The 18,935-nt window shown below is 40.1% G+C and overlaps 1 protein-coding gene and 1 non-coding gene across 2 annotated transcripts; one reads left to right on the top strand and one right to left on the bottom strand.

Annotated features, from left to right (window-relative positions):
* Nucleotides 1-1,934: 1,934 nt before the first annotated feature.
* On the bottom strand, nucleotides 1,935-13,962 carry stom (stomatin). Its single transcript, XM_063011815.1, has 7 exons — nucleotides 13,830-13,962; nucleotides 11,346-11,455; nucleotides 10,543-10,615; nucleotides 6,323-6,405; nucleotides 5,187-5,390; nucleotides 4,651-4,785; nucleotides 1,935-3,965 (listed from the first exon to the last, which is right to left on the bottom strand). Exons 1-7 carry the CDS (start codon nucleotides 13,879-13,881, stop codon nucleotides 3,777-3,779), a joined length of 846 nt encoding a protein of 281 aa, XP_062867885.1. The 5' UTR covers nucleotides 13,882-13,962; the 3' UTR covers nucleotides 1,935-3,776.
* LOC134330992 (U2 spliceosomal RNA) lies at nucleotides 11,833-12,019 on the top strand. Its single transcript, XR_010015066.1, has one exon. It is a non-coding gene; the product is annotated as a U2 spliceosomal RNA (small nuclear RNA).
* Nucleotides 13,963-18,935: the final 4,973 nt, after the last annotated feature.

Here is an 18,935-nt window from a genome sequence, read left to right as displayed (position 1 = left end):
GCACCATCGTGTGGATCTTTGCTGAGGTAACTGAGGTCCAGTCTTCCAGTGAGGTTACTGTATAAAGATGAGTAAACAAACATTAAACAATATTCTCAGTACAGGAGCTTAAATACTAAAGGAAATAAAATTCTACACGTTTCCATGTTGTGATCTGAACTCTGAGGCATATCGAGTGATGCATATTTGCGGTTTGCCTCCACCTAGCGGACATTTTGGGAAATGCAATTTATAACAGGGTAGAACGAATTGGTGCATGTACCCCTTCATGTTTGTGTGGCTTCTCTGGGTTTAAAACGTGCCAGTAGATGTAGTTGCTTGAGTGACTCCCATTCTTAATCCATAGGATTTAATATGATGTCGGCCCACCCTTTGCAGCTATAACAGTTTCAACTCTTCTGAAAAGGCTTTCCACAAGGATTAGGAGTGTGTTTATGAAAATTTTGACCATTTTTCCAGAAGCGCATTTGTGAGGTCAGACACTGATGTTGGATGAAAAGGCCTGGCTCGCAGTCTCCGCTGTAATTCATCCCAAAGGTGTTCTATCGGGTTGAGGTCAGGACAGGCCAGTCAAGTTCTTCCACACCAAACTCGCTCATCCATGTCTTTATGGACCTTGCTTTGTTATAGACCTTGCATTGATTTCTGTTTCTATAAGCACTGTATTTATAACTCCATCATATTAATATTGTAATACATATATTTTTGTAAGTAGCTGCTCTCAGTAGGGTTGTAAATAAGTTCAGATGTTCAAAGCGGTCAGATTTCTTATTTCTGGATGATTTACTTTCTCACAACATTACCATCATAGTGTATCACCACCAAGCGGCTAACTCACTCATACCACATAGTTGTGTTTGCTGGGTGAATAAATATGAAAATCTTTAATAGTGACAGAATATATGTGCCCTTGTTAATTTAAAATATAAAATAGATGCTTCTGTTTACATTTATAAGCACAAAGTCCAAAGAAAAGAGCATTTATTCATCAAAACGCAAACGAACGGAATGAGAGCCGTACTGCGCATGCTCAGTTTCATTTGCGTAGAGTGCGCAAAGTGGGTATAAGGTGCGTCCGTACTTTACGTACGTATAACTTAAACTATCATTTCCATAAAATTGCCCCTTTTTCTGTATGTGCAAAGCAAAGTACTCGAAAACTTACAATCTTCCAGTGCCTACCAAGGTACTGATGTCTGGATTTTAACAGCAAAACAATGTGACGGTACCACAAAACACAGCGGATCAGGAGGGTAGGAGCAAGGTGAGCATGTAAGATGTAAGAGGAGCTGTGTGTGTGCAGACATGGTCTCTACTTTCTTATAAAACCAGAGAAACGTACTCAATGTAGCGAAGAAAGTAGCAATCCGATTCCAATACCAACATTGGTATCGATACTATCAATATTTGTATCAATCCGCCCAGCCCTGCCATCTAGGATAAATAAAGAATTTGTGAGCCAGTCGTTGCCTTCTAAGTTCATATTATCCTCAGTAAATCTATACCTTTTCTGCTACTTGTGGTGTTAGTTTGATTATCTGAATTATTTTGTAAGTTAATGTAAGTATGACATAAAATAAGCTTACTCTTTCGACCACGCTGTATTGTAAACGATTGTAAACTGAAACACAGCCCTCAAGCTTACTGCCACAAGCTGTTGTTTACATGCCAATACAGCATGTTCTGGGATACTTTTAGGGTTTATTTTACATTGATAGTAACAGTCCTTACAGTTTACATAATTGGTTTTAATTATTTTAATCGCATCTTTACAATAAAGCTTTAATAATGCACTCTATAGATTTGGGTATTTGGAGAGCTACTGCACAAATAAAATCAAACTTAAAAATTCCAACATCCAAATGAAATGAAATAAAAGTGAATAATAAAAAACAAACAATTAAAAGCTACCTGAATTAAAATGAAATTACACATAAGTCAAATCAAATTTATAATAAGACAAAACATTTAGCTGGCGGTACAGACTAATTGTTACTGACTTACAAACTGGTATCACATTCACAAAAAGCTAACTTACTACAAAAATACTTCAAATGGTCCCAAACATGCACACAGTTCAATAAATCTAGTAACCAAAGATCCTAAACTGTGGTCAGCAATTCAGATTCAGATCAGCATGGATGTTATCACAGCTCTGGATTTCTTTAATTATGTGATTTAATGCATTTAACAAACTTGATAGCAGAGAAAAAAATGTATAACATCATATTTGAAGGAGAAAACAGTAAAACAATTACAATAGATGCTGGAAAGCTGAAAAAAGACACTGAAATTTGAGTCAGTAAAAACAGTAAGCATTGCATTTTGTGTAAAAAAGGCTTTAACAGCAACAATGATTAAAATAAGAGCTCAGAAGAGCAATAGGCACACAGGTATATATAATAATCAACAATACATTTCCCTTTTTATTCACATTAATACTTCACAACAGTTTGGAAAAGAGGAAGCCTCGTGACTAGTACTAGTAGCACATCCTGGTTTTGCTCAGTGATATGGCTTTTGAATTCTGCAGAAAACCTAAATTGTCACATTTTGCTGGGTGAGCAAATAAATTGAGTATTAAGTTGCTGATTTAAGAGCATGGACTTTTATTCTAACACAGCAGCCTTCAAGCTTAAAAAGAAGTTTTAGCCCATGTCATACGGTATTGAACCAAACCTGAGCCCAGACGCTGTTAAAGCCATCTTCAGCTGGTAGTCCAGGAAAGACTGATTGGCTTGCCTTTCTGAAAACCAAGTTCGTCTCTTGTCTTTCAATCAGACAGACACTAGCTAAAGGCATTTGTGAACCTAAGTATCTATTTCTTTGCATTGTTATACTTTCCTCATGACATAATCTTGTTAGTAGGAGGTTGTTCCCATAAATTTAAAATATGGAGTGAAATATTAGGATAAAGACAACATTTTATTAGTAAATATTTGTTGTACAAATTGGTTAAAGCTGTGTTAAGAAACTGTCTTAAGGCAGAACTGCAGTGTGGAAAATCTTTCTAGAGAAATCCATTTGTTGTACTTCACACTGTCTGGGTAAACTGGTTAATGGGTATCTGCTTTATGGTTAATAATCAGTAGCATCCTAACATAGCTGTACAGTCAGGTGTGTAAGCAATATTAGAACACTGATCCTCACTGTAAATATTAGGACACAGTAACTATAAAATACTATGACATCGGGGTGCACAAGCTTGGCAAGATTGCTATGTTCTCTACATTTACTACACTTGACTAAAGCTTTTATCAAAAATGGCTTAAAATTGGGACTTAATACAATGCAAGCAAGTGATGGTTAAGAGCCTTGCTCTGGCAACTCTGCAGTAGTGGGACTTGAACCGGGAGCCCTCTGCTTACTAGTACATTACGTTAACCACTGAGCTGATACCAAAAACGCTGGTTGACTACATTTCTTGTAGAGCTCTGCCATTGTTAATTAGAAGCTTCCAGTTACTCTACAACTTCAGAATGTGCAAGTTGAGCACACAATGATTGACAAGCCAATATTCACATGTAATATATTTGTGAAAACACACTAAGATTACATAAGCAGCTTTTACGGATCACTAGTCCCAAAAAGCTTACTAACACACATTACTTAAAGATTTGGTTCTACTTTCTACATGCTTACAGAAATGTAAAAAACCTTTTGCTGCATCATAGCAACAGCATGTTACTGTGTATGAATTTGAACTGAGCTGTACACTGGTGAATGCGTTTTTGTTCTGTTGTGTGTAAGAGAAAGAGAGACAGCAGGACGACAGCTCAGTGCTTCATGAAGCTCTGCATCATATCGATAGGCAGAGGGAAGATGATGGTGGAGTTCTTTTCAGCCGCAATTGTGTTGAGGGTTTGCAGGTAGCGCAGCTGAAGGGCAGAAGGAGATTCGGCGATCACCAGAGAGGCTTCCTTTAGCGCCCGTGACGCATTCATCTCTCCCTCAGCAGCAATCACCTGGGAAGAGGTTCACCAAAGAACTTATTTATTTATTATGTTTACACACCTTGGTTACATTCATAACAGAAACAGTAGTTAATCGTTACACAGAATTCATCAGTTCACAAGTTTAGGGTCAAATATGGTCATGGACAATTTTGTATCTTCAATTCACCTCACTTGCAAGTTTTTGGACTGTGGGAGGAAACCGGAACACAGGGAGAACATGCAAACTCCTCACAGAAAGGACCCGGACCGTCCCACCTAGGAATCGAACCCAGGACCTTCTTGCTGTGAGGCGACAGTGCTACCCACTGAGCCACCCACCAAAGAACTTAAAGTGAAAAAATGAAGCATTCCTGGTCTTAAAAATGATGTGTATCAGTGATTTGCTGCTCTCTGCCTGAGTAGAATCTAAGAAATACATCTGCGTATATAAAAATCTTCATTAAAAGAGCTGGTTATGCTCTGCTATGCGTTTCAGTTGCGTTTTAGAATTCACTTGCATGGAGTACGGGATTAAATCCCCCATCATAACACAAATACAGGAAACGGAACAGAAGGAGTAAAGTCCTGCTCTAAATTTGGTGGGCTAGAGTAACAACCCAACCCAAAATCTCTCTCTTCCGCTAAAGGAAAAGAAGGAAGTGTCTTAGCCAACAAGCTGGAGTAATGTGCGCTGGTGTGAATGTGTGTGTCTTACTTTAGCTCTGGCCTCTCTGGTGGCCTCAGCCTCAGCAGCCATGGCTCTCTGAAGCTGCAGGGGCAGTTTAACATCTTTAATCTCCACTCGCTCCACCTTAATCCCCCAGTCATCGGTCGCGCCATCCAGCGTGGACTGCAAGAGAACGCAGCTCATTCTTTATCCTGCCTCTATACTTAGAACATATTTTATAATCCTTACAGCAAAAAACTATCCGTTTGTGGGTAGAAATAGACTCACTGAGCATCTGAATCACTAGTCAGCCCTGCAGCAGACTCACCATTTTGCTAGATGTTAGTTTAGTTAGTTCATTTTACTAACCTGCATTATATTATCCTGTTACATAGCAACAAAAGACTTAAGTACAATTCAGATTTTAGATACAACTATACTTATTTTAACACGACAATGCCAGGCCACATTTCTGAACATGTATCATATTGTTTTGTTATTTTAAGTTCTGTGATTGAGGTCAGTTATTGATACGTTACTGTGGAGCCATGTTAGGCTGATAAAAAACACAAAGAAGGTTTTACCTGCATACTGTGGGCAATCTCCTCACGGTCAGACAGGATCTCCGACAGGTTTTTTGTGCCCAGTACATTTCTAAGAGTGGTCTGTGCCAGCAGACGAGTAGCTGCATCAGCATTGGTGATGTTTGCCACAGCCAAGGTAGCATTCTGCACCCGGTAATACACCACACCATCCACGCTCACTGTTACTGAGTCTTTAGTGAGCACCTGAGAAAATCCACACACACACATTGCAGAACTGATACAGGCAAAATTATAATATACACCGATCAGCCATAACATTAAAACCACCTCCTTGTTTCTACACTCACTGTCCATTTTATCAGCTCCACTTACCATATAGAAGCACTTTGTAGTTCTACAATTACTGACTGTAGTCCATCTGTTTCTCTACATGCTTTGTTAGCCCCCTTTCATGCTGTTCTTCAATGGTCAGGATCCCCACATGACCACCATAGAGCAGGTATTATTAAGGTAGTGGATCATTCTCAGCACTGCAGTGACACTGACATGGTGGTGGTGTGTTAGTGTGTGTTGTGCTGGTATGAGTGGATCAGACACAGCAGCGCTGCTGGAGTTTTTAAATGCTGTGTCCAATCACTGTCCACTCTATTAGACACTCCTACCTAGTTGGTCCACCTTGAAGATGTAAAGTCAGAGACGATCGCTCATCTATTGCTGCTGTTTGAGTTGGTCATCAGTGGTCACAGGATGCTGCCCACTGGGCGCTGTTGGCTGAATATTTTTGGTAGGTGGACTATTCTCAGTCCAGCAGTGACAGTGAGGTGTTTAAAAACTCTATCAGCGCTGCTGTGTCTGATCCACTCATACCAGCACAACTCACACTAACACACCACCACCATGTCAGTGTCACTGCAGTGCTGAGAATGACCCACCATCCAAATAGTACCTACTCTGTAGTGGTTCTGTGGGGGTCCTGACCATTGAAAAACAGGATGATAGGGGGCTAACAAAGCATGCAGAGAAACAGATGGACTACTGTCAGTAATTGTATAACTACAAAGTGCTCCTACATGGTAAGTGGAGCTGATAAAATAAACAGTGAGTGTAGAAACAAGGAGGTGGTTTTAATGTTATGGCTGATCAGTGTATAGTGAGTGTGTTTCTGCCTATCTCACCTCCTGAGGGGGGATGTCAAAAGTGATGGTGCGCATGTCCACGTTAATGAAGCTGTCTGTGCAGGGAAGGATAAAGAACAGACCTACACAAAACACACACACAGAAATGCAGAGGCTGCATTAATCATCTTGATAAAGCATAACAGGATACACAGAGAAAAGCAAACACTATATGAAAGGAATGCGGTTTAAGTGCAGCGGGGTGGGCAAACCCCCACAATGTTTACTTTCTGCTCCTGTTTCTTCTCTTCATATAATCAGCAACAGACCTCACTCAGGCTTTGTGAAACTGAACAACTGGTGAGGTAAAGTTTGCTATAGTATGAAGTATGGACATGTAACCTGTGTTTAAGCAGATTTTAATTCATGGCAGGATTTTGAATACATCTGACCAGCCAGACAATTTTGTGTTATAGGGGTTAAGTTTCTGTTTACATTAAAGCTTGGCAAGGTTCCATGTTTCCTGACTTGTAAAAAATCTATACGGAACTGTACTGACTTTCCCTTTGTTAAAGAATGGAGGTTTTCCACCACCAGCATATTTTGGATCCAGTTTGTAAAATTTTCAGAAACCTTATAAGAACATAAACATATTTTGTGGACAACGATAACATTAAACATTAAAACCACCTTGTTTCTACACTCACTGTCCATTTTATCAGCTCCACTTACCATATAGAAGCACTTTGTAGCTCTACCATTACTGACTGTAGTCCATCTGTTTCTCTGCATGCTTTTTTTAGCCTGCTTTCATGCTGTTCTTTCATGCTGTTCTTCAAATACAGAGCAGGTATTATTTGGGTGGAGGGTCATTCTCAGAGTAATAAGACAGCAGCACTGATGGAGTTTTTAAACACCTCACTGTCACTGCTGGACTGAGAATAGTCCACCTACCAAAAATATCCAGCCAACAGCGCCCTGTGGGCAGCATCCTGTGACCACTGATGAAGATCTCAAAGATGACCAACTCAAACAGCAGCAATAGATGAGCGATCGTCTCTGACTATACATCTACAAGGTGGACCAACTAGGTAGGAGTGTCTAATAAAGTGGACAGTGGTGCTGGTATTTAAAAACTCCAGCAGCGCTGCTGTGTCTGATCCACTCATACCAGCACAACACACACTAGCACACCACCACCATGTCAGTGTCACTGCAGTGCTGAGAATGATCCACCACCCAAATAGTACCTGCTCTGTGTTGGTCCTGACCATTGAAAAACAGCATGAAAGGGGGCTAACAAAGTATGTAGAGAAATAGATGAACTACAGTCAGTAATTGTAGAACAACAAAGTAATTCTATATGGTAAGTGGAGCTGATAAAATGGACAGCGAGTGTAGAAACAATGAGGTGGTTTTAATGTTATGGTTGATCTGTGTATGTGTTCATTTAGGCAAGGCGAGTTTATTTGTATAGCACCGTTCATACACAGTGGTGATTCAAAGTGCTTTACATAAGAAAGAATTAAAATCTTTAAAACATTCCTCAGAAAGGCTTTTTACAAATATAGTTACAATTAAATAAACATGAAATTAAAACCAGAGGAATAAAATGCTTTACGTAAAGAGTAAAAACTAAAAGAAAATATCAAGTAAATTAGCTTAGTGCAGTAAGATGTGGTAAAACATGAAAGGATTTTAAAATAAAGATAATAAAACATAAAAATAGCTTATCAAGGCTAAAGTGCCGTAATAATAGATAAATAATAATACATTTAAAGCTCGATCATAGGCACAAGAAAAAAAGTTTTTAACCTGGATTTAAACATTTCTACATTTGGGGCACATCTAATATCTGTCTGTTCCAGTTCTATGCAGTGTAACAGCTAAATGCTGCTTCACCATGTTTGGTTTGGACTCTGGGCTCGACTAACTGGGTTTATGTTCTCTAAACATATCCTAAACCGTTCAGTGATTTATAGACTAATAGCAGAACTTCAAACTCTATTCTGTAACTAGAACTGGAGGGTTGTGCTCTTTTCTCTTCGTCTTGGTTAAAACTCCAGCTGCAGCTGAATGAGCTGTAAATGTTTAATGGTCTTTTTGTAGTTATAAAAAAGATAAGTTGCAGAAATGTCTTCAGTTGGCTTTAATTGATCTTTTAAAATATGCATGTATGTGTATATCCAGAATTTAGACGTCAAAATGGACAAAACACACATTTTAAATCATTTTAGTTTTGCCATTATTCAAACTACAGCCTGTAACCAACAAGGAACCTCCCCCCCCCTTCAAAATAAGTGTTCACATCTTGCCAAAGGAAAAGCTTGGTAGGATCTGAGGAGAAAAGCAAGCAGGTCAGGGAATGAGTGCTGACTTGTAGAATGCTAATGAGAACTGTTTAGTATATTTAAAAAGCATCAGGAACAAGAGCCAGCCAGCATGGAATGGAATTTGTTTAGCCTGATCACCGGTCACAAACCCAAAGGCTGTAGTGGAAAATATGAAAGCACTTCATTTGCTTTTTGGGCGCTCTGTGGTCAGGGAATGCAGAGCTGGCTATTTCTAATGTTTGTCTCTTGCTTCAGTACTGTAAGCCTGATGGGGAATGCCTGGCATACCACAAGGTCAGGTTCTAAAATAGTGGGCATGGTGGGATGCCAAATGTAGACCAGATAGAAGTTACAGTGGAAGAACTACTGGACTGTAGCCTGGGCGAACGACGATCTCCAGACCGAACGTGGATTGTAGCATAGCTGCTTGTAAAATGATATAACAGCTAAACCAGTCTGAAACACCAGAGCAGGACACACGACCGCAATCAGACAGGCATGTCAGTCTGAACAGAGCTGGAAGCATTTTCAGCTGTCCGAGGGGCAACATTTGGTCAAATGTACACTATACTGCCAAGCGTATTTGGAAACATGACATGAGCTTGTTGGATATCCCTGTTTAAAAACAAATGGGATTAAAATAGAGTGACCTCTGTGTGATATTTAACTACGTCAGCTAGAACAACAGCCGCTCTTATGAGAAGGTTTCCCACAATGGTTTAAAGTCTTAAAGTCGGAGGGAATTTGTGCCCATTCAGTCGAATCAGCGTTTGTATGGCTGTGCACTGATTTTGGTCAAAAAAGCCTCAGCTGATGTTTCAGGTCATTCCAAAGCTGTTCAGTGGGACTGAGGTCTCTTCACGTCTTTATAAACCTTGCTTTGTCCTCAGGTCATGCTGGAATAGGAAAGGGCCTTCCTTAAACCGTTGCTGCAAAGTGATCGCCCACGATAACTTAAAGCTTTCTCGACCGTGTGCTGTGTTACCCGGGTTCTAGCAGCTTCCTACCACCAAACAAAATCAATGGGCTGATTCACTTACAGTGTTCCGACAAGACATCAAACTAATCATGGTATTGACCTGACCATGCTGCTGGGTGGAGATCCATACCGTCTGCTCGTCATCACACAACCCATTGCCATGGCAACAGATCATAAAATTGGTCATGATTTATTCAGCCTGGTGCGTTAAGTGAATTAGTGGCCTAGGATAGAAACAAAGACCGAACGCATGCACCAGACGTTTGCAGCCAAAAGCAATTAGATGCTTCCAGGCTTTGAAATCAGATTACCAGTCCAGTGACAGATTTGTTTACTGGTTTGACATGTGTAAGATAATTAAATGTATCTATAATGGCTGTTCTCTTCCAAAAGCACTATTTCTGAATTGCTTTCAGTGTATCCCAGCCTGGCTGCATGGTCATGCTGATTTATGCAATTTCACAAGCATGTGCCCAGATTAAGCGCCGTTACTGTTGTCAGACCTGTTCTGAACTGACACTATAAACTATCTCTTCAAAGACAGATGGTGAATGTAGGCCAGCGGAAATGGAAAAAAAAACAAGCGCACATTGTTTAGTCGTCACACATTCTCTGTGCATGTAAAAGGTGGCTATTGTGGCAGAGCACCATGATGTATCAGCCAACGAAACTCAAGATGTAGCTCAGCTTTGTGGTCTGTCTCAGTCCTGGAATCTGGCACAGCGGTTTCACAATCAAACAGGTTGCAAAACAGACAAACAACTAAGCACTGATTTGAACGACTAAAGACAGAAAATACACCACCTGTCCGGGGTGTTTCCTGCCTTCCGCCCAATGAATCTGACAACAACAACAACACCAATCCAATCTAAACTTAATATAAGGACAGCTGAGTTTAGACGGTGTGCTTATAAGCACTCAGTAATTTCAATCCACAACAGAAAAAGGTCATAGGACGACATTTGTACCTGGTCCTTTGGCACCTCCTTTCAAAATACGCCCCAGTCGAAAGATGATGGCTCGTTCATACTCCTTCACTATCTGTAATAATGATAAAAAAGTTATAATGTTATAATGCCCACACTGACTCAGAGACATGATTTCATACAAACTTCTTTGGTACTAAATGAAAAGTAGTTAAAAATCCAGTGGATCACATGACATCCTTTCAAAACTGTTTTGAATGGCACAGAACACATTTAGAACACATAAATAGTGGGAAAAACAGCCACACTGACAAGGTCAGGCCACCCCTTAAAGTTTGGTCAATAAACCAAAGGCTATGGTGCTTTTCTCAGACCTGTTCTGCTGTATCTGGTTTGAGAACAGCTGGCCAGCTGGTCGTTTGTACCACCCCTATGCTGGCCAAGGAGAGCCTGACACTATCACATGTCCCCTCTGACACACACACACACACACACACAGTCGCCAGCCACATCTGTTCAACCTGTCTCATAGTGAGACATGCAATGAAATCCACGAATACCTCCCTCCTAGGCAGCGAAGGCCAACTGTGCCTGTTTGGATGGTATACGATCATGAGAGCTGGCATGTCTCACGTTTAAAGAGTCACTAAAAGATTGTTCTTCTTCACAGAGTTAAAATGCAAAAACTTGATTTGTAAAGTAAATGACTTCTTTCATTTCATTCGTTTTATTTCCATGTGTTTTGCATTACAGGTGACAGCAACACTGCTACACCAAACCTTCCCTACTGGTACAGAATTATTCTTTGTAACCTAGCAGTCATAAGAGTTCACACTGGCACTTACCTTGATGCACATCCATATGGAGATGGGCAAAGTAAGCAAAGTGAGAAGGATGGAGAACAGCACCAGGAGCCACCCACACAAGCCAACGTCACTCTCTCCGCTCTCAAGAGCTACAACACAAAGCCAGGGAAAAACAACCTTTGGAACTGCAGCAATGGAATATTTAAAACTAAACAAATTCAGCCAACAAGCTTTTAACACTGCAAATATTGCCTTGTGTTAATAGTTAAAAGAGTTTGGATTAGTTTAAGTTTAGTTAGGGATCACCAATCATCATGTGTGAGTGTCAGGACAATTTAACCAACTGTAAAGTTTATAATAGTAAATAATGGTCTGTTTTTGATGGCCTAAACTGGGAACCTTGTTAGTTTGCTTCCACTCCCAAATCACAGGTCAGTATACGGATCAGATATTCTAAATTTGCCCGCAAACGTGTGAGTAAGTGAATGAATATATGAGCGGGTAAGTGTATGATGCCCTTCAATGGACTGCTATGCAATTCGAGATATATGTAGTGTAATATCTGTTCTTATCACTTATTTAATGCGTCCTCCACCCGAGGACCATATATGAAATGGATTTTTAGGCCTGGGAGTCGTCGGTAGAGGGGCTTGCTCCGTCTGCTCCACGCATTGACCAGGTAGTGCATTGCCTCCTGGCACGGTGCCCAGGGACAGTGGTAGCCTAATGGGTAAGGCTTTGGGCTATCAACTGAAAAGTTGAGAGTTCGAATCCTAGCTCTGCCATGCAGCCACCGTTGGGCCCTCGAGCAAGGTCCTTAACTCTCTCTGCTCCAGGCAAACAAGCTGGGATATGCAAAGAAAGAATTTCATTGTACTATACACCTGTATATGTTATTATATTCTATATCTGAAACCACTGTGACCAACCAGTATGAATTATTACTGAAAATGAATTAAAGGAAAAATAAAAAAAATTCTGCTGTTTATATCCAGGGTCCAAGGGACCTGGGTTTAAACCTTGTCTCAGGCAGGGGGTTTGGCAAGGTTTCATTAACATACATGCAGAAGATGGATTGGCTGCTATAAAATGGGTTAGTAAATGAGTCACCCTGTTTCCAGTAACACCGGACCCACCGCAACCATGACCAATGACTGAATGCATAATGAAGAAGCATTTGAAGACAATTTAACTATTGAAACTAAGCTATTATTTAAAAAAAAATCAAAAAGTGAACGTGCTATAGCCCATATCGTTTCCAAAACAATCGATTATCAAGAGAGCACGCATGCACCACGCATGAAATATAATATACACCGCTTAATATGTGCATATATTAGGGCTGTCAAACGATTAAAATTTTTAATCGCGATTAATCTCAGAATTTCATATAGTTAATCGCGATTAATCGCATTAAAAAAAAATCTGTGTAAATGTTATAGAAAACAAGGATTTTTAAGTGAAATGTTACAATTACAATGCTGAACACATTTTATGCTAAATGTACTGATGTTAAAAACTGCTGGGACAAGAGAAAACTGTTTTATTCACTCACATACTAGGCAGTAATACTATCCAGTGGTTTAATGGACGTTTCTACACGAACTGAGTGTGTTTAGACTAGGGTGGCCAGATTCATAGTAACAAAAAGGAGGACATTACACCCCAAAAAGCCGGACATCATATTAGGAACAGGGGGACATGCTACTGCAACACACAGAATGAATCCAGAACCCATATAACAGAGTTTTTGACCAATTTAAGCAAGAATTATATAACAAATGACTGTTTTACTCACTAAATGTTGTGTCTTTTCATATTTAGGTCCGTTCATCGCTGCCTCAAAAGTTTACTTTTTGGCATTTTCACCGCGTTCCTGATCATGAGAGCTGAGTGTTTACAAAACAGAGAGGGCGGGCGAAATTCAACCACCCAATCACAGACTAGCATTTAGAGGGCGGACCTTCTCCGATTGGCCAGTGGTAGCGCTGTAAGCAGTGAAATGAGGCTGTTAAACCAATGAAATACAAAGCATTTGTTTTGACATGTACCTGAGCCAATGGTAAATAATATTGATCAAAAATGAAACCAGTTCACTCCAAAAGGAGGATTTTGAAGTGTCCGTCCTAGCGTTACGTGAATGGAGGACTGGCAGCTTCTTTATTATGCAAGTGCATTACTACGACACTACGACGCTCGGTTACATTATGTGGCAAGTCCGACATTAAAACGTTTGTTCTACCAGTCAAGTCTCAACATGAACTAGAATTTGCGTTAACGGCACTATCTTTTATAATCGCGTTAAATTGAGAATGCGTTAATGCGTTATTATCGCGTTAACTTCGACAGCCCTAGCATATATACATAATTTAAAGTTACTATACATCATATTGTGTTATTTAGCATATAAAACGGTATATTTCTATATTTAGATGACTGTAGGCTCCAGCCCGCACATTCGCTCTCACCCTTCCCGTTATACAGCCTCGTATAAGGCAGTAATAGTAACCATTCAATGTTTACCTGCTTGTCTCTCTCTCTTCCTCTCTTCCCTCACTTCTTTATCATTCTCCATGATTAAAACACAAAAATAAAACACAGCACAGATACAAAATCGCCTAACAGTTTATAAAAATAAAAGCAGACCCTCCTCCGGTCAGGAATTGGTGTTAATGTGACGCACTGTGAGTCGCAGCTACTGATAGGGGGCGGTAGTGGGTAGTGAATCAAGATCCCGCCTACAATTCCATGGTAGAGATTAGTGAATCGACTCAAAATTTATCGACTCATTAAATGATTAATTTGATTTTTGTTTAAGGACCTTTAGTGCTGGTCCCAGGCCCGGATACATAGGAGTGTTGTGAGCTGTTCCCCAAAACGTTGCTCTATTTTCTAAACAACTAGAAATTATTTTGCTGGAAATGTTTGAGGTTCTCTTAAAAGCTCTATACCAGGGGTGCCCACACCTTCATGGATGGAGATCTACAGTACTATTTTACATTTACAGCATTTAGCAGACGCTTTTATCCAAAGCGACTTACACAATGAGCTGAACACGATGAGCAATTGAGGATTAAGGGCCAACTGTGGCAACTTGGTGGTGGCTGGGCTTGAACCGCCAACCTTCTGTTTACTAGTCCAGTACCTTAACCACTGAGCTATCACTGCCCTTTTTCAGTCGACAGGTCATCAAGATCTACTTTTAAAAAAGATTTGCCCCATCATTTTTCAAAAAAAGCTTTAAAGCTTATTTAAATGTGCTTCAGTTGCCTATATTGATATTCAGCATTACGGGGCAAGCGACTGAAAAATCACACTAACCTTACTCTGATGATTTACACTGAATGGTGTCAGCCAGGTTCATGTAGTCTGGACAGTAACTGCTGATGAAAATTCTCAAACAGCTTCCAAGTGTTCATCAGTAAGCGTGGACCGATATTTAGACTTAATTCTTTTCATGTTGAAAAAGGCTGATTCACATAAGCAGGTTGAACCAAAAAATGCTGTCAAATATGTGGCACATTTTCTTATGTTTGAATTTTTTTCCCCTCATCCAGCAAGTTCCAAAATTGTCCAGCAGAGGCGCTTGACTTCTTATGAATGTCAGATTGTAGGGTTAACATTTTAAATGCACTTTTACCACATATAAATGGAACTTTGCAGTGTTCTTGCTCAAATCGGACCGTTTTTGGGTTTTTTTTGTGCCTGGTTGCGCACTCATCTTCACAAACAATGTAGGTTACAAAAGAAAATAATGCAAAAATGGCGCAAACTGGCTACTGATGAATTAAAACTTTCTAGATTAGCAGTGATTTAGGCAGGCTGAAGAAACAGTGGCCACATTTCATGTCAATCACATTGACCTGTTTGAATTAGGCATGATCTACCAGCATGCACTGTGCGATCGACGTATTGGGCAACCCCGTTCAAGACCTTTAGTGCTGGTCTGAGGCCCAGATAAATAAAAATGTTGTCCTGTAACAAATTGAAAATGCGGTCAACTCCTAATGGGAGCAGCCAAAGGAATCGTCAGTTTAATGGAGGCATCTATTCCCCATAGCTTTGGTATTTCCTAAACAACTGGAAGTTGTTTTACTGGAAATATTTGAGGTTCTCTTAAAAAATACAAAATGCCTTTGAATTGTTTTGTGAAATTTCAGAATTTCAACAGCAGCTTTTGGCATATGCCCTACCCTGCAGAAAAGAAAATCAACAACAGCAAAATATCTCAACAAAAAATAAAGGTTCACACACTTAAGTCATTGCTCAATTATTTAGTAAATACTTTAATTAAAATGAATTCGGTGTGATAGGACGGTGGCACAGGGTGCAGTGGGTAGCGCTGTCGCCTCACAGCAAGACGGGCCTGGGTTCGATTCCCCATTCAGGCAGCCAGGGTTCTTTCTGTGTGAAGTTGATGATGTTACATTTTCAGCATTAAGCAGATGCTTTTATCCAAAGCAACTTACAGTAGAGTGACAGTATACAGTCTAAACAATTGAGGGTTAGCGGCCTTGCTCAAGGGCCCAAAAGTGGCCACCTGGCAGTGGTGGGGCTTGAACCAACGACCTTACGGTTACTAGACCATTACCATAACCGCTCAGCGTGGATTTTCTCCTGGTGCTCCGGTTTCCTCCCACAAGTCCAAATCCACTTGCAGTCAGGCTGAATGCCATGAATGTGTATCCGCCCTGTAATGGACCGCCCAGTGAACCAGACCCACCACGACCCTGACCAGGATAAAAAGACTTGAACGTATGAAAGGAACAGCCAATTCGAGAAGTTCTGGCTCCCTCTACTGGACTACGTTGAGCAGTAAATATGATTTGCTAACATTTTAGTGTGTTTCTAAACTACTGTATTGTAGCAGAAGTGGGATAGATAGGGTGGGTGTTTTATACTGTAGATTATTGCCACGTGTTTTTAGAAGGAATTATACTATTCAATATGTTTTGTTTATACCCATAAATATTATAACTCAATAAAGATATTGGAAGGTAAAGAATATGTCATTTATGACCTTAATGAACATCTCAGCAAACACAAATAGGCCTAGGTGGTCACGACCTTATTACCACCACTGTTTTTGACATTTTAAGTGTTGATTTGATGTAGACAGAAAGTTTAAATGAAACACGCAATGGAGGTAGTAATGTCACTCTGCTGCTTTTGCCAGTAATTGTAAAAAAAAATTCAGTGCTCTGCTTCTTTCATTCGTCATCATTTGTCTCCATCTTGGCCTGTCCCAAACATCCTCCTCTGTCACACCAACCCCCTGCATGTCAACCCTTACCTCCTCCTTTATATTAATTCTATTCAGTCTTAATTATTAATTCTATTCTTTTATGAATTTTATTGCTTGAAGAGCAGGGACATAGACCTGGCGAGCTTCTCAAACGTCCCAGCTTCCAACACAACCTCAAATCCTCTTCGCCTAGTTCTTTTGGGCAGCTGTCCAGAAAGACCCTCAGCCCATTCCTGTCATTTCCTGAAGGTGTGATTATCCTAAGAATGTAGGGAGAACTAGCACACTGCATGCTGGAGTGGGCTGGGACTCCATGCCGGATAATCCTCTTTTAATTAGGATAAGGAGAGGGGGATACGGGACCCCCTCGGCTTAGTCACAGCACATTGACAAAGCATCAAGCTGGGACAAGTGCACGTCGTCGGCCAGAAGCAGCCTGTTAGCAGCCTTGGACTGTCTTTTCAGGCGTAAAAATATGATCTTTCTTTAACCAAAAGCTTTCCCAGTTTGGACAATTTATTTCAGAACTATAGATTTTTTCCTTTTTGCTTTGTGGTCATAACGGATATGTTACAGCACATGAGTCTGTGGTAAAGCTTTCTTTTTTCTGCTGTCTCTCAGTAATTGGGAAAAAACGTCTTTGAGGACGCACAGTGACTGGAAATTCTGTTTCAGAAGGGGTGAAGTTGGTCTCCCTTTGCTGCTGTTATGACCCCTTCTTATCTGGGAAGGCTTTTCACTATTTTTTAAGACTGGGGGATTCTTTCAATTAGCCACAAGATAATATCATTATTACAAAAGCCATTTGTAATAATTATGCTGGAGATAAGTCCTTGCTCAGGGTTGACTTCTCATTTCATTTGTAAGGGGCTCTATGGAGGTTAGCCAAGAACCTGTATTGAACTAGTAATCCAGACCCACCAGGTTGCCACTGTTGGGTCCCTGAGCAAGGCCCATAACTTTCAATTGGTTGGTTTGTGTTGGGTCCTTGAGCAAGGCCCATAACTTTCAATTGGTTGGTTTGTGTTCACATCACAGTTTTAAGCTACTTTGGATAAAAGTGTTCACAAAATGCCAAAAATGTTGATGCCAAATGGCAAGTTTCTAAATTCTCACCCCTTCCTCAAACTTGTTGGCATTATGCATTCAGCTAGCATCATTATGAATTCCTGGCATTGCTCAATCATGTCCATTTACAGCAGACGCTTTTCCAAAGCAACTTTCAGTTGTAAACATATACAATCCAAGCAATTAAGGGGTTAAAGGCCTTGGTCAGGGGCCTAAGGGGCAGTGATGGGGCTGAAACAAGCGACTTTCCAATTACTACTCCAGAACCTTCAACCACTGAAGTTTGTTTTGATGTAGCACCATCATTTAAAACGTTAGCAAATGCATTTATTATTATTTAATGTAATATAATATATAATATATTATATATAATGTAAATTATGCATTTTAATAATATTGTGATTATTCTGTATGCCTTATCGACATCAATGTTTCAATATACTCCCCCCAGAGTTTTTTGTGGGTTTATTCTGGGGATTAATTTCTTGTACTGCTTGAAAGGTAAGTGACCTAGCTATTATAAAATTTCCAATAGCTGTGAGTGAGTGAGTGATGGGTGGGTGCATCGTCCACACTGTCTTGCCTTTCTTGTGTATAGTGTTTTTAGAATAGGCTTCGTAATTATTGTGACCCTAACATAATGAAGCAGGTACTGTAGATGAATGAATTGGTGAATAAATCTCATCTCTTGCCACCGGTGCCTAGTTGAACACTAGCTGTGTGTACACTAATCCCACTAATCACACTACACTAATGAACACTAATCTCTTTATTCGTGTTTTCTTCTTTTCTGTCTTTCACACAACAAGTCAACAGGATGTTGCTCAACCAAATGAAGTCCTTCTCCCTTAGAAAAATGTATATATTATAAAAATCACCCAACAGTAAGTGTGATTCCTGATGACCAGAAATCTGCAGCAATGTACAATCACAGTTAGCCCAGAAGAGTGCAGTATTGCTCCTCAAACTGAAGCTCTGGCTCCTCGGTGCCAGTTTACCCACCGGCTTCCCACGGTAAAGTAGGTCTGTGCCATCCTCAGCGTGGGAAAAAAAAGCTGCTCAAGCTCCATGCCATCTGCTTTCTCTCTCAAAAACACACATGATACAGAAAGCACAAACATGGCGACCACTGCTGACATTTAATTAAAATTTAAAGCCTTGTTTTAATTGTTTTAATTTTAATAGTTGTATTCAAACACTTTATTATAAATAATCAGAAGGACAAAACATATCTTACAAGCATGTATAAGAATGTGGAGATGAAATAAAACACCAAATACAACAGTAAATTTGAGTAAACAAGCTTGGAGTTAGCT

The sequence above is a fragment of the Trichomycterus rosablanca genome, chromosome 16 (assembly GCF_030014385.1).
Source record: "Trichomycterus rosablanca isolate fTriRos1 chromosome 16, fTriRos1.hap1, whole genome shotgun sequence".
Classification (NCBI taxonomy): domain Eukaryota; kingdom Metazoa; phylum Chordata; class Actinopteri; order Siluriformes; family Trichomycteridae; genus Trichomycterus; species Trichomycterus rosablanca.
This window is presented reverse-complemented; position numbering and strand designations above follow the sequence as displayed.

Excerpts from the sequence above, each read along its gene's own strand:
- stom (XM_063011815.1), bottom strand. The coding sequence starts at position 13,881 with ATGGAGAATGATAAAGAAGTGAGGGAAGAGAGGAAGAGAGAGAGACAA. Across the intron at positions 6,406-10,542 it reads AGGAGGTGCCAAAGGACCAG|GTCTGTTCTTTATCCTTCCC; the intron begins GTACAAATGTCG and ends TGTTTTGTGTAG. Across the intron at positions 4,786-5,186 it reads AGATTGCCCACAGTATGCAG|TCCACGCTGGATGGCGCGAC; the intron begins GTAAAACCTTCT and ends GTTCTCTTGCAG.